Source organism: Hippopotamus amphibius, chromosome 13, assembly GCF_030028045.1.
Source record: "Hippopotamus amphibius kiboko isolate mHipAmp2 chromosome 13, mHipAmp2.hap2, whole genome shotgun sequence".
Classification (NCBI taxonomy): Eukaryota; Metazoa; Chordata; class Mammalia; order Artiodactyla; family Hippopotamidae; genus Hippopotamus; species Hippopotamus amphibius.
In genome coordinates, this window is record NC_080198.1 from 35,260,890 (window position 1) to 35,274,239 (window position 13,350).

The 13,350-nt window shown below is 59.2% G+C and overlaps 1 protein-coding gene across 1 annotated transcript; it reads right to left on the reverse strand.

Moving 5' to 3' along the window:
• Positions 1-188: 188 nt before the first annotated feature.
• ITIH1 (inter-alpha-trypsin inhibitor heavy chain 1) lies at positions 189-13,350 on the reverse strand. Its single transcript, XM_057706696.1, has 22 exons — positions 13,260-13,350; positions 13,003-13,023; positions 12,591-12,757; positions 12,053-12,157; positions 11,553-11,715; positions 10,876-10,989; positions 9,568-9,693; positions 9,366-9,482; positions 8,497-8,665; positions 8,283-8,408; positions 7,184-7,365; positions 6,763-6,948; positions 5,608-5,747; positions 4,871-5,025; positions 4,760-4,774; positions 4,334-4,354; positions 3,795-3,875; positions 3,573-3,686; positions 2,327-2,528; positions 1,309-1,481; positions 611-722; positions 189-456 (listed from the first exon to the last, which is right to left on the reverse strand). The coding sequence occupies exons 5-22, from the start codon at positions 11,697-11,699 to the stop codon at positions 327-329; spliced, it is 2,310 nt and encodes a 769-aa protein (XP_057562679.1). The 5' UTR covers positions 11,700-11,715; positions 12,053-12,157; positions 12,591-12,757; positions 13,003-13,023; positions 13,260-13,350; the 3' UTR covers positions 189-326.

The following is a 13,350-nucleotide window of genomic DNA, read 5'->3' on the forward strand; positions in this document are numbered from 1 at the left end:
GACACCCGAGGCACTCAGAGGGCATGGGGCCAGGCCGCTGCAGGGAACAGGGTGGGGTAGGGGCAGAGCTGGCGCAGGTTCCCTCCCGGCCTCCAGGTCTGCTGTGACTCCTGAGCCCTTCTGAGGACATCATCTTGGGTTGCCTCCCTGCCACCCACTCCCCTCCCCAAAAGCAGCCAGTCTGGGCGGGACATAGCTTCTCTTTAATGGAAGTCATAAGTGCTTTGACATAGCAGACCAGCTTGGACAGGGAGGTGTGGCCTGGGCAGCATCAGGCTCCTTCTCTGTCAGAGTCCCAAGGGAGGACGGGTGTGCTGGCTGGGAGCTCAGAAGATGTCGGGAACAATATAGTCGGTGTGAACGCCGTCAATCAGCCCATCCGCATTGTTGTGGATAAACCAGCAGGTCACCTCAGCCCCGTGCCGAGGGTCCTTGCTGTAGTCTTTCTGCACGCCCCTGAGGAGAGACAAGCCAGCTGGGGTCACCTTTTGGACCTGGCAGGGCTGCACCTCCCCAGGAAGCCCACCCTGCCCACGTGACACCTGGAGGAAGGCCTGGACCAGTGAGGGGGAGGCCAAGGGCAGAGATGCCGGGGGAGCAGCCCACCTACCTGGTGACCGTCAGCCGGCGGTTCTTCACCACCATCGTGGCGTCTGTCTTTGTGGGGTCGGAGCCTGGGTGGAGGTCAGACACTTTATAATCAAAGGGGTGGAAGAATTGTCCTGGAAAGGCATATGGGAGACAGCAGTTATCATTGGGGGCCTTGCTGCCTTGTACTCAGTGGGTACTCACTGAAGGTTTAGAGAGTTGTTTGAACAGTTTATTTCAAGGGCTTGATCGTTTCTGATAAATTTTGGCATCGAAAGCCACCTGTAGTTCACTTGCTATAAAGAAGCAGATATATTGCCGAGTGGTTGTACCTCCTATCTTTTTGGACCAATTCCAAGGGAATCCGGCTGGGGAGAGAGGATTGAGAGGTAGAGAGCAGGGTCTACAGGAGGGCCACGAGGGGAAACAGTGTGGCGGACGACCCTCCCAGGAGGTCTCTGGGAGTCCGCTGGACCTTTCCATTTGCTAATCGGACCCCTCCTTACTTGCTCCCAGGCTCACTTAACCTTTGGTTTCACTGTGTTTGATTGCAGCCTTTTTGAGGGACAAGCCTTCACTGGGACCCCACTTGGAGCTCTGAGCCTTGGAGGCCGCACTGGAGGTGGGCCGGTCCTGGTGCCCTGCTGCAGAGCTGACCCAGGGTGAGTCCTCTGGTTTCAATACCCCACCCCACCGCTCTGGCCACCTAGCCAGCCGTACCCAGCAGCCCATGCGTCCGCGCCGACATCCGGTGACTATCCAGCACATAGAAGCCCAGGAAGTCCTGGCGAATGGCACTCTCCTTCCACACCCGGTGCAGGACGACCTCGAAGGTGCCCCCATCCTCCACGGACACCACCAGGTTCCTCTTCCTGTGGATGGTCACCACCACCCTGCGGGGCCGGGTGCCATGAGGGCAGGTGCGGCGGCACTGCAGCCCGTCCATTCAGCTGCTCTTGTCCTTGGGACCTGCTCCATATTCCTTCCCACGTGTTGCTATTGTGTATATGCTAGGCCCTGTGCTAAGCCCTCCATGCAAGCTGCATCATTCAGTTCCCACTCTGATCCACTGAGGATCAGGGCTCAGAGAGGTTTAAACACTTGCTTAGGGTCACACAGCTGGTGAGGGGCAGAGCCAGGACTTGGAGGAGTCTGTGCTCTTTGACGCCCGCTCATTACCTGGGTCCTGCACACCAGACTCTGCCGACCTCTCCCTTAGCTCTGCTGCCCAGCACTGGGCTCCGGTGCTCAGCAGAGTTTGTTGAGTGAATGAATGAGTGAAGGAGGGAACACACACACACTGAACAAGGCATACTAAGACAGGTACTGAGAGAGCACCCCAGAGAACGCTGGAGTTCAGCAGAGGAAGAGACTAGGATGGCTTCAGGGAAGAGGTGGCCATTGCTCTGGGCCTGGGGGGATGAGTCCGCTTGGTTTGGTGGAGACAGGGATGGACTTCAGGGCGAGGGGGCCACGGGAGTGTCGGCATCCAGGCAGCCGGGCCGGAGCACACGTCCAGGAACCAAGGGAAGTTGGGAGTGGGGGGGAGGGGTGGAGCACCGGGCCCGACATGTCTGCACAGCCCACACAGGGGCCGCAGGGATACCACCCCCTGACACGGCTCGGGGACGAGGGCCCAGCAGGCGCGGGCAGCAGCGCTGCCTCTGGGGCTGCGCGCCTTGGTCCCCACCACACCCACCCCTGCCTTCCTTCCCAGACCCCGGCCCCACGCAGTTACTCCTTCTGCCGCAGCGAGGCCTGGTCCCTCCAGGAGAACACGGGCCCGCCAGAGCCGGGGTTCAGTGTGATGTTCTGAGGCGTCACTTCCAGCTGGAAGCCCGTTGCGGGGTTTGTGATCCCCAGCCTCCCGAAGTACGTGCCCTCGTGCTTCCCAGGGCTCCTGGCCCCGTTGCCAATGAGCTGTCCGTTCACCGAGAAGCCTGCAGCGGGGGGAGGGGCCACCCGGGTCAGGGGGGCCGGCTCTCACGAGGACCTCGCCGGCCAGTGTCTGCTCCTGCCCAGCCTCCTCCCGGGCGATGTCCCCGCTGCCCACCCGTGCCCACACTCTCTGGTCTCTGAGGGTCTCACCACCCAAGGGGAGGAGGCCTTCAGGACAGGTGCAGGCCACACACAGCACTGCCTCCCTCCCCTCCCGCCACACCACCTCTCCGAGACTTAGCCCTCAGTTCTGGGCCCTGAGGAGGTCTCGCCTCCCCGAGGACGGGCCTTGGGCTTGCTCCTCTGTGGCCCCAGACCCCGACACAGGGGCAGGGCACAGTAGGTGCTGTAGGTGAGTTTGTGGGGTCTCTCCACACCTGGGAGGGGGCTTCTGAACTGAGCAGCCAGAAGCCCCCTCCCATCTTCACTATCTCAACACAGCACATCTCAGGCTCTGAAACTGTCAGCCAAGAATCTGCTCACCTGTTTATCTCCCTTCCCCAGACTCCGTGAGAGCAGGGGCTTTGTCTCAGTCCCCACTGTGTCCCCAGCCCTTAGGATGTGCTCAGCCAGCATTAGCAGATGACCTGCCTGGACTGGGAGGGTGGGATGGAGAGGGCGTTGTTCCCATCACCTGGGCCCTGCTGGGGAGTTGGTCTCCCAGGCCCCTGCAGCCATGCGGGGCAGGGGGTGGCCAGGGCCACTGCATCACTTGCAGGACTCGGCACCATATGAAAACGAGGGGCCCCTCGTTCAAAAATCATTAAGAATTTCAAAATGCAATAGCAGAGCATTAAACCAAGCATGGAGCCCTTCTAAGTGCCCGGTCCTGTGCACCTGCACAGGTCACGTGCCCACGAAGCAGGCCCTGTACAGGGCCCAGGCAGGTGAATGGGGTGTGAAGAAGGCAGGCTGGGCCCAGCCAGGTGGCAGGTACACAGGGTGTGGGGAGTGGAGGCCACAGCCACTGTCCTTCCTGTTCATGACTGAGGGCAGAGGAGCCCAGACCCCACCCTCTCTGGCAGAGGGCGTGATGTCACCTATACCTGTGTCAGGGTCCTGCACCAGGCTCAGGACCACGCCAGGCTCCTCGTTGATATTGAAGCACAGAGTGTCGTCTTTCTGGGGCACGTGGATGAGGAAGTGGGGGTCCGTGTCCACTGGGGGCACAATGGAGTACATCAGACTGAGCATTACGCAGATGGGGCCGGCTGGGGACGAGGGCTCAGCCAGGCGGGGGTGTCCCTCAGACCCTCCCAAGGACTCACCGCCGGTCACTCGGTTTGGCAACTGCTGGGTGTTGGAGCTAGAGCGCGTCGGAGAAGGCTGCAAGGCTGCGAGCACGAACGCTGACGGCAAGAGTGAATGGCAATTAGAAGGGAGGCAGCTGGGCCTTCCCTGGAGCTGCTGCTCCTTTTCCGAGGCCCCTCCCCCCCAGCGGGCTGGCCTGAGGCCACAGGGGCAGGAGGGACACAGAGCCTTTGACGCCTCTCGGGACGTGGGAAGGGAAGTTCGGCCCAGGGCAGTGGCCTGGCCCCCTCTCGGGCTCCTTCCATGGGAACCTGGTGGGGCTGGTGGCATGGGGGTGAGAAGGCCAGGCCAGGTCAAGGGGGACATTCGGAGGGTTCCCAGGGAGAGGCAGCGAGGAACGCTGGAGCAGAGGAAGAAAGCCCTAGGCTATCTCCTCATCAGGCAGGTGGGTGATGACCGGGGCTTTGCTCAGGACTGAATGCGCCGCTGCGGGGTGGCCACACGTGGAGCAGAGGGGTAGAGACAGACGTGCGTCGTCACGATGGCTGCCACTTACTCTTTCTGGGTCCCACCACCTCTGCGGAGGACAGCAACAGAGGACAGCATCACCCTCCCCACTCTGCATGAAAGGCACGCACCTCGTTCCCCAAGCGCAGCTGGGCCCAGAGGCCAGTCAGGCCCGGGTCGGTCCTCCTCCTGGGGCTCCCAGCCCTCCTGGCGGATGGACGCTCGCGCACAGGGCCCCGAAGGGGGCCGGGGAGTGGAGGCGTTCAGGCGGTGTGAGAGCGCCCCAAGCACAAAGGAGGCAGCAACGCGTTTGCAGCAAAGCAGGGAAGGGCATCTCAGGGAAGGAAGAGACCAAGAAAGGGTGGGGTGGAGCAGGTGTGGGGGTGGGGAGCTGCGTGCCTGGGGGCTGGAGCACAGGCCGCTTGCCCAGCCACCCAGAGCCCCTTGCGAAGATCAACATGCTGTAAGAACTCACCCGAGGGCAGAGAATCTGGAAAGGAGGGAAAGGGAAGAGAATTAATGCCCGGAGGTGTCTGGCTCTCAGAAGCTTCCCCGTGCCCGCAGGCTCCCCTCTGCCAGCCCATACCCTCCAGGGGCTTGTCAATGATGGGCTCCAGGCCGTCCTGGTCCGCCATGCCCCTGATGGTCATGGAGGTCAGCGGGGTCACGAACTGATAATTCAGCGACATCTGCAGGGCCTTGGCTGACACGCTGGCCTTCTCCGGCCCCTCCAGCTTCATCCTACCAGACAGACAGCAGCTGCAAGCCCGCAGCTTGGACGACAGTGGACTCGCACTCGCTTTGTCCTTTCCTTCCTTTGTTCACTCGTTCAACAAACATGTACTAAGTCCCTGCAGTGTCCCCGCTCAGGGGCTGTCTTCAGGGACCTCATGATTTAAAGGCCTCCCACAGAAAACCTGGAGGCTTGGCACGGATGAGGGACGTGCCTCAGAAAGACACAGGGAATTCAGCAGCTGTGAGATTCTGGCAAGTGGTCTAACCTCTCGGAACCTCAGTTTGCTCGGCACGTTGCGAGGATTCCGTGAGTGGTCTGGACGCAGCAGCCCCACCGTGAAGGGCGGCCTCCCCCACAGCAGCTTAGTGGGGGCAAACAGCGGGCCGCCCTCTGCCCCCAGCGGGCCCTGTCCACACTATTGACTGCCTGGTTGATATTAACTCAGCGAGCAAAGTCGAAGGACAGTAGATCTGACCTGTCCAGAACCTCCAAGGCCCAGAACCACCCCCTCTTAGTCCAAAGGCCCGGGGTGGGGGTACTCTGGGATGGTCGTGCTCGCCACCCCCAGGCAACTGCAAGGCTGGTACCGCTTGGCTAGCAGCTCCTGGATGGTGAGGTAGGCCCACAGGCGTTCGATGTGGTTCTCCAGCACGTGGCCCCGCTCTCGGAGCAGTTTCTTCATCTCTTCCTCATCCACCAGGCAGGTTGTCTTGAATTCTTGGCCCTCCTGTGGGAGGCGAGGGGGAGAGAGGCTGTGCGCCATGACGGGCTCTCAGGGGCCCCACTGCTGTCTGGTCTCTGCAGCTGCATTCTCATCACCCCACCCCTTGCCTTTCCTGAGCCTGCTCTCCTTGTCCTCATCCATCCATTCCTTCCACAGAAGTTGCTAAGCATCCTCTGTGAACCAAGTTGGCCCAGGCTCTGGGGGTCCCAGGGGTGGCAGATCAGGCCCTGCCCTCATGGAATTACTCTGTCTGGGGGATGCCAGCAAGCACCCGGCCGATCCACCACGTAGCTGCTTCCACCACACCCCGCTCCTCCAGGTGCCCGCCGTGTCCCCATGCCACAGCCCGCAAATGTGCCCTTTCTCCCCAGCTACGATAATGCGGACACCTCTTCCCAGGGGCATCCCATGCACCAGGCACCGCATAAGCCTATTACATGGATTATTTCATTTACTCCACACAACTCTCCAGTGCAGTGTTACCCCCACGGTACAGAAAGGCCTAGAGAACGGGACCCATTCGATCAATGTCACTCAGCTGGAGCCAGGGCCTAGCTCAGCTTTTCTCACCCAAAGCCCGAATTCTGAACCCTCAACGACACTGCAAGGCTAGATCCCGGGTCTCTGTGACCCCCGCCCCTGCTCCACCACTCAGCGTGCACACGTGCACTGCACCGTGGTGCAAAGCTGCGCGCATAGTAGGTGCTCGGGAAATAGTTTCACTTGAGAAGGAAGAGGCTGGCCTCTCACCCGCTCATGCTTTGAGAGGAATGATGTGAGGAATAACAGATGGTCCAGTTGGGTGCAAGGGACTACAGCTAATCAAGGCCATGTTGGCCCCACTCTAGCCTGCCCTCAGGATGCCTGCATTGGAAGAATGCTCGGCCCTGGGGTGTGTGTGGTCTGGTGGGTGAGAGCACTGCTCTGGGGAAAGATAGGCCACCCGGAGGACACAGGGGTAGGGATAGCATCTGGGTGCCTCTGGGTGCCTCTCCACCCTCCGCAGCCCTCTATTTACCCCAGAGGCTTGCACATCTGCCTTGAAGCTGCTCAGTTTGTGGTCAGCGATGCGCCCAGCCACCATGATCTCTGAGCCTTCGTAGTACTGTTTATGGCGGTGCTGGGTCAGGGCCGAGACAGCACCCGGAGGGTACAGCAACTCCACATCCTTCAGCAGGGGGTTGGCTACCTGCTCGTAGAAACCCTGCAGGGATGGGGGTGGGGTACAACCTCAGAGCTGATGGCTTGTCCTAGGCATCCAACAGGATCCCCACTTTATAGAAGGAATTGCAGGCTCAGGGGTTAAGGAACTGGCTCGAGGTCACGCAAGTAATTCAGACCCCACACCAGAGCTTTATGTGCTCTGGACTGATGGGTACATGGCAGCCAAGGCCGTGCTCCCCATGACATGACTTTGGGAGGCGGGGGGAGGAGGACACCTGCAGCTGCTGGCTGGCATCATGGTCCTCGTAGATTCTCTGGACACGTCCGTTGTTCTCCAGGGACATGACCTCCAGGAAGTGCAAGTCCACGTCACGGCCGAAGCCCAAGTTGTAGAGTGGGAACCTGCCCCGGATGGCATCTCGGACGTTCTTGAGAATTTCAGCTTGATCTGTCACGCCTGTAGCGACACAGCCAGGTGGGGACAGGATGCCGACTTGCAGGCATGCGGGGCACGAGGGGACTTTGGGGCGCCCTCCCTGGGGGCCAGGCCTCCCATGTCAGACCATCTCCCGTCCCCACTGGCATCTCGAGGCAACACCTCTCACTGGCTCACCTGGGCGACTGGAGAGCTGCTAACAGAGCTGCTCGAAGACTTTGCCCATCTACATGGATCCCTCATGAGCAGATCTGATTCTGCTCTAAAGCCATGGCTCCTCGCATGGCCTGCTCCACCCTGTTTCACCTACTCTGCATGTGCCTGCACTTGCTGGGCAGGCCCTGCCGGTGCGCAAACCTTGTTTTGCTCAAGCTGCCCCTTCTGCCAGGGATCCCTTCCTGCTTCACCTCACCTTTTTCCAGATTGAGCTCAGGGGTCACTTCCTCCAGGAGGCCTTCTGAGACCCTGCCTGTCTGTGGTCCTTTGGCCTCCTGGCACTCTGTTCTCTCAGGGCCCCCGACAGAGCATCTGCTCCTGGGTCTGCCTCCCCCAGTGCACCCTGACTCCTTAAGGGCAAAGATGTGTCTTGTTCTCTTAGTGTCTGGCCTTGGTCCCTAGTCCTGTGCTTGGCACTTGGTGCCGAATACGTAGTTCATTAAACTCAGCCTAGGAGTCCTGCCTATCCTCCTGGGCCCTGTGCGACCCTGTGTCATGCAGAAACTTCCCCAGTTTCCCAGCTCAGGACAGAAGAACACCTTAGAGCTCCTGCAGACTTTGTGGTCTGAACTTCACTTTTAAGTCCAGTGCGTGGCTTTGCCCTTAGCCTTTCTGCCCCCAATAGCATGCCGACAAATACTGGTTGTATTTCGCAGTTCAGCTTGAATGCCTTTGGTAATGAAGAGATCACCACCTCTCGAGGTAGCCCTCGGGGCGCTTACCCTCTGTGGGCTCGCCATCTGTCAACATGATGACAATTGAGGCGTGGCTGCTGAGTTCTGGGAGGCTTCCCTCAGCTTTGTTCAAGATCTCAATTCCCTGGAGCAAACCTCCATTCAGGTTTGTAGCTGCAAAAAAGAGAAAGCAGATCAGTGTGTGCCCTCAATCTGAGGGGACAGAGGTGACGTCAAGGTGGCCCCAGATCCCCGCCCTTACCCCCGGCCAGGGAGAAGCGCTGCACGAAGGTCCGAGCTGCTTCCAGATTGGCAGCAGTTGCCTGCACCAGCGAGCCCCTCCATGACTGCACTGCAGACCCAAAGAGGACCAGGTCGAAGTAGTCCCCTGGCCGCAGGTCCCCCAGGATTTTAAGGAGTGCCTCCTTGGTCTGTAAGGACAGGATAGTCAGTGGAGGGACAGTGCCCCAGGATGGTGCCTTCTGTCACCTCCAGATACCCAGTTCAGAGATCCACAAGGTAGAAGTACATGGTGGACAAGCAGGAGGGGATAGACAGGACAGGCAGGCGGTGCCAGGAGAGGAGCTTCCTGCTGAGCCCTGGGGTGCCTGAGGGGGATGGAGAAGGCAAAGGAACCCTGTGTGTGTGGGGGGGGGAAATGACCAGGAGGAGTTCAAGATTGGCAGGATTAAGACAGAGGACCCGAGGGGGCTGAGTTTCTAAAACTCTGCGTGTCCAGCCATGGTTTCACTGTGCCGTGGACTGGGCACCCAGAGCGCTGGGGGAGTGGGCCGCGAGCCATCTCCTGGGACCACTGTAATCACCCCTGCATGCCCAGGGTACAGGTCTCATCTTCCAAGCATCCCGCATTGGGAACCCCCATGACCCCGTGGACGCAGTCATTTTACTCCCACTTTTGCCATTGAGGAGACGTGAATGCACTTGTCCACAGTTGCACAGTGAGGAAGTGGCTGATTCCAGAGCCCCTGACCACTGGGGTTTCCTGTTAAATTACCCTGCCTCTGACCAGGAGCAGAAGTCCCAAACCCAGACGCTGGAGGCAAAACCAGTGTGGGGTGGGCGATGGGTCTAAAGAAGCTCCCGCTGGCTAACTTTAGAACCGCAGTTTACCTGCTTAACTTTCTGGCCTTCCATGGAGGAGCTGATGTCAATCACAAAAACCACATTCTTGTTCAGTTTTTTCAGGTTTTGAGGAGCAAAGAAGTGGGCAAAGTGGTTATTGGCAACCTGAAACACAAAGGGACGAGTGAGCCCTCTCTTTCCACTGCCCTTGCCTACCCTCTGAGTCTTGGGCCAGAAGCTTCAGGCTCACCAGGAGGTCACAGGCCTTGTCCCGATTGACATCGTAGGTCACCTTGAAGTCCCCATTCAGCAAGGTCGTAGAGCACGTGGCGCAGGATTGCTGCTGGCCCACCGTGGGACGGAAAAGCACATGACCCTGGAACCATCGAAGGCGGGAGGCTTACTGGTTTGCAACAACGTAAGATGTGTGCGTGTGTGCGTGTGTGTGTGTGTGCGTGTGTGTGGTGCACAGACACAGGAATGAGTCTGGTGGGCCCCTCGCCTCGCTGCTGAGAGTACACACCTGTGGGTATTAGGAGAGGAGACCTGTTTCTTTGCTCACGTGCTTCTGAATCATTGGGATTTTCTATACATGTCATCACTTTGGGTACACAATAAAAACAGAGTAATGGCAGCATGAGAGACATCTGTCAACTCACACTGTCGAGTGAAAAAAGCAACACTGTGCTGGAAAATGGAACCTGCTTGGATAGACAAAGAGAAGGAAGGGCCCAGAGTGGGAACTGCGGTCCGGTTGGACTTGGTGCTGGTGCTTAGGGACACTGGGCGTGGTGTATACTCGACACAGTTCTACACTTCGGTACTGTCCACATTTTCTTTAAAGAGCCTTTTCTTTTTACTTTCTGTTTGCTATGAAAGTAAACTATGCTCATTAAAAGTATTTGAAAAGAATTATTAGGAAGACAGAGAGCATCCCCTTGGTCCCCTACTGAAAGCAAGCATGTTTGCTGACACTCTGGGGTATCATGTTTTGTTTCAAAGGAACCCCTCCAAAACTGTAGGAAACATTTCTTCTAAGTGAATTGTTGTGGAGTTACTACCAAAGATGGGTGAGGAATAAACGATTTGCTCCTGGCTCCAGTTGAGGGCAAGTTAGGAACAGGGCACTAGCTGGGTATCACCCACTCATATGCCACACTCCTCAGGACCCAGGGTAGGGGCAAGCAGGGGGCGTCTGGGATTCCCACAGAGGGGTGGGAGGCCACAAGTGGCAAGTGGCTGGGTAGGCCAAAGGCCTTTCCAAACTTAAGCATGTTCCCAAGAACACCGGGGCTTGGAATCCTGAGGTTTGCACACGTGCCCTATATTTCCATGAATGCTTTCCTGCGGAGAGGGGAGACTGGCAAAGAGGAAACTGAGGCTTAAGCAAGCCAGCAAGTCACCCCAGACCAGGCAGCCAGTATAGGTGCCCTCCCCAGCCTCAGGCTTTTGCCAAGCGGCTCTGAGAATCAAAAGTGCTGAGTTCCCCTCTCTCTCTCCCTTAGGGCGGCCTGCAGCCATGCTGAGAAGTCTCTGAGGGCTCAGCCGTCCCACGCACCTTTTTCCCTGAGAAGGACTTCTTGATGAGTTGGGCTGCCAGTTCCTTGGGAAGGAAGGAGGCCTGGGCATCCAGCTTGCTGATCCCCTGGGGCTCAAAGATGTCCACGTCGATCTGCGGCATTGAAGCAATCCCTGTACCAAGGCTCCCATTTGGGAGCCGTCGTCAACTCTCAGCCAAGAGCCAACGTGTATCCTGACCACCTACTGTGTGCAGAGCCCACCCAGCTCTCAGCACAGGGCCTGGCATGTCGTAGGCCCTCCAAAAATATTGGCCAAATGCAGGTGTGCGTGCCTGCGCCCCTCACTCGGCCACCACTAAGGTGCCAGCAACAATCACAGCCCCTCGGGCTGCCCAGGACTTTGATTTACAGAATCCCTGGACATTCAATATCTTTCACGATCACGATCCTTGCAGCAGTGCTGGGACACACAGAACCCCCATCTGACAGATGAGCAAGCCGAGGCTCAGAAGAGGGAGGATGTTGGAGGGTTCGGGGGCTCCCTGCCCATGAAGAGCCATCGGAGCCCACCCTGAGGAGTCGGTCCCCTGCCTGTGTGCTCAGGCCCAGGACTGCACACGGTGGGTGCCCAGCCAGCGCTCAGAGACGCAGTGAGGAAGAGGCAACAGCCAGGCTCCCCAGACCTTGCCCCTGCATGCCATCACCAGCCATCTACCTCAAAATTCTGCACCAGCTGCTTGGGCTTGACCTTGATGTTAATGTCGTACTGCATCAGCTTTCGCCTCAGCACCTCCTCGTAGGTCAGCCGGAACGTGGCCTTGCTCCGGGGACCGATGGCGACGTGGATGGTGAACTGCTCCATCGTTCTGCCCGAGGCCCTGGATGTGCCACCAGGGGCAACGAACAGACAAATGGTAAGTGACGTGCAGGTCCTTGTCACCTCAAGCATGGTCCTCAAAAACAACTTCTCTTATTTGAGCACTGCTCCCAGCTTCACTGCTCACTCTTGTCTTAGCTGGCTGGCCAGGGTCAGGGCCCCACTTCTCCAGCGAGGCCTCGTCCGGAGCCCCTGTGCCAGCGGTTGGTTTGGGCGGTTTGCTCCCTTCCCGTCAGCCTGGGCTGCCCTCCACCCGAGGCACCTTGCAGCCAGCCTCAGATCCATCCTGGCGGCGGAGGGCAGCACCAGGGACCGGGCCAGCAGGGCCCAGAACTCACCTGACAAGGCCAGCATTCTCTCCTGAGACGGCCGCTTTCCGGTACTGCTTCCACGCAGTCACTTTGTCCTTTATGTCCCCGACATACGCGTTTTCATCTGCTGTGCTGCAGAGAGGAAGCAGCCCTCAGGGAGGTGCCCCTCCCCAGCCCCACAGGGCCTTCATATTGGAGGTGCTCCCGGCCCAGGCGCTGAGGAGGCCCTGTCCAGGTGAGCACGTGTGGGACAGCATCTCCTGCCAGCCTCCTGCTGCCCCCAGAGTCGCTCGGGGGCCCCCGGCAGGGAGGTGGGCAGCCACAGGGTCTAGCCAGAAGCCTTGGGTGCCGGCCTGTGCTCCTTGGGCCCCGGGCTGAAGACATACTGTCACAGGCTCTAGTTTGCTCTCCAAGCTGGAAGCCCAGAGCAGACCTGAAGGGCTTCTCAGTCCTTCAGAACTGGGGCCGGCCTGTGGCCCCTGGGGACGAGGGGATGGGTTGCCCTGTTGCGCCACTCAGACCCGTGGTTTCGGGCTGGGCCTGGCGAACCAGGCGGGGCACGCACACGGCAAAGTCGCTGATGAAGGCCGTCCTGGGGATTTCCACATCGAAGGCCACTTCCTTGGCTTCATCAGCGTTGTTGACCACTTGGCTGGTGATGACATAGTGGGCAAAGCGAGAGGTGACTTTGCAGTTGACTTTCAAACTCCGGATGACCACGCCATCGACAGCCTAAAGCGGGACGTGCGGGAGGTGGCCTGGGATGGGGCCTCAGCCACGGGAGACCCTGGCACCCCGCTCTGACACAGGTTCTGTTCTCTGTGCCTGAGGCCATGCCGTGGGGCATGAGGTGGGTGGGAGAGCCCCCATCTGGGGGAGATGGGAGTCCCTCTGCCCGGGGCACGCCCCGAAACCCAGGAGAAACAGGCTGCAATGATGGCCCCACCACAGACCCTTTCGCCGAGCCCCTCACTCACTGTGTCCACAGCCAGTTGCTTCTGTAAAACAAAACCAGGACAAGTGTGAGTGTGAACGCTCAGGACCAGGGCCTACCTGTTAAGGGACGGGAGTGGGACATAGCCTGCATCCTCGATACCTCGGCCTCACCTCCCTTGTGCTGCTGGGAGGTCCTCTCCATTCAGAGGAAGTCGAGGTGGGTGGGGAGAGCCCCGGTCTCTGGGGCCCCTTCCAGGCTTAGCTGCCTGTTTCTGGCCCAGGGGGTCACCCAACATACCTTGTCGCCTTTGGGACTGTGTGTGGGTGCACCCTGAGCAGGCACAGCCTGCAGGGCGAGCAGGGACGCCAGGCACACGCAGAGCAACCCC

What these genes read in the sequence shown, in the direction of transcription:
- ITIH1 (XM_057706696.1), bottom strand. Translation starts at nt 11,699, where the DNA reads ATGGAGCAGTTCACCATCCACGTCGCCATCGGTCCCCGGAGCAAGGCC. An exon ending in ATGCCAGCCAGCAGCTGCAG is followed by an intron (nt 6,949 to 7,183) that starts GTGTCCTCCTCC and finishes CCATCCCTGCAG; the next exon opens with GGTTTCTACGAGCAGGTAGC. An exon ending in GGTGGTGGGACCCAGAAAGA is followed by an intron (nt 3,876 to 4,333) that starts GTAAGTGGCAGC and finishes TCTTGCCGTCAG; the next exon opens with CGTTCGTGCTCGCAGCCTTG.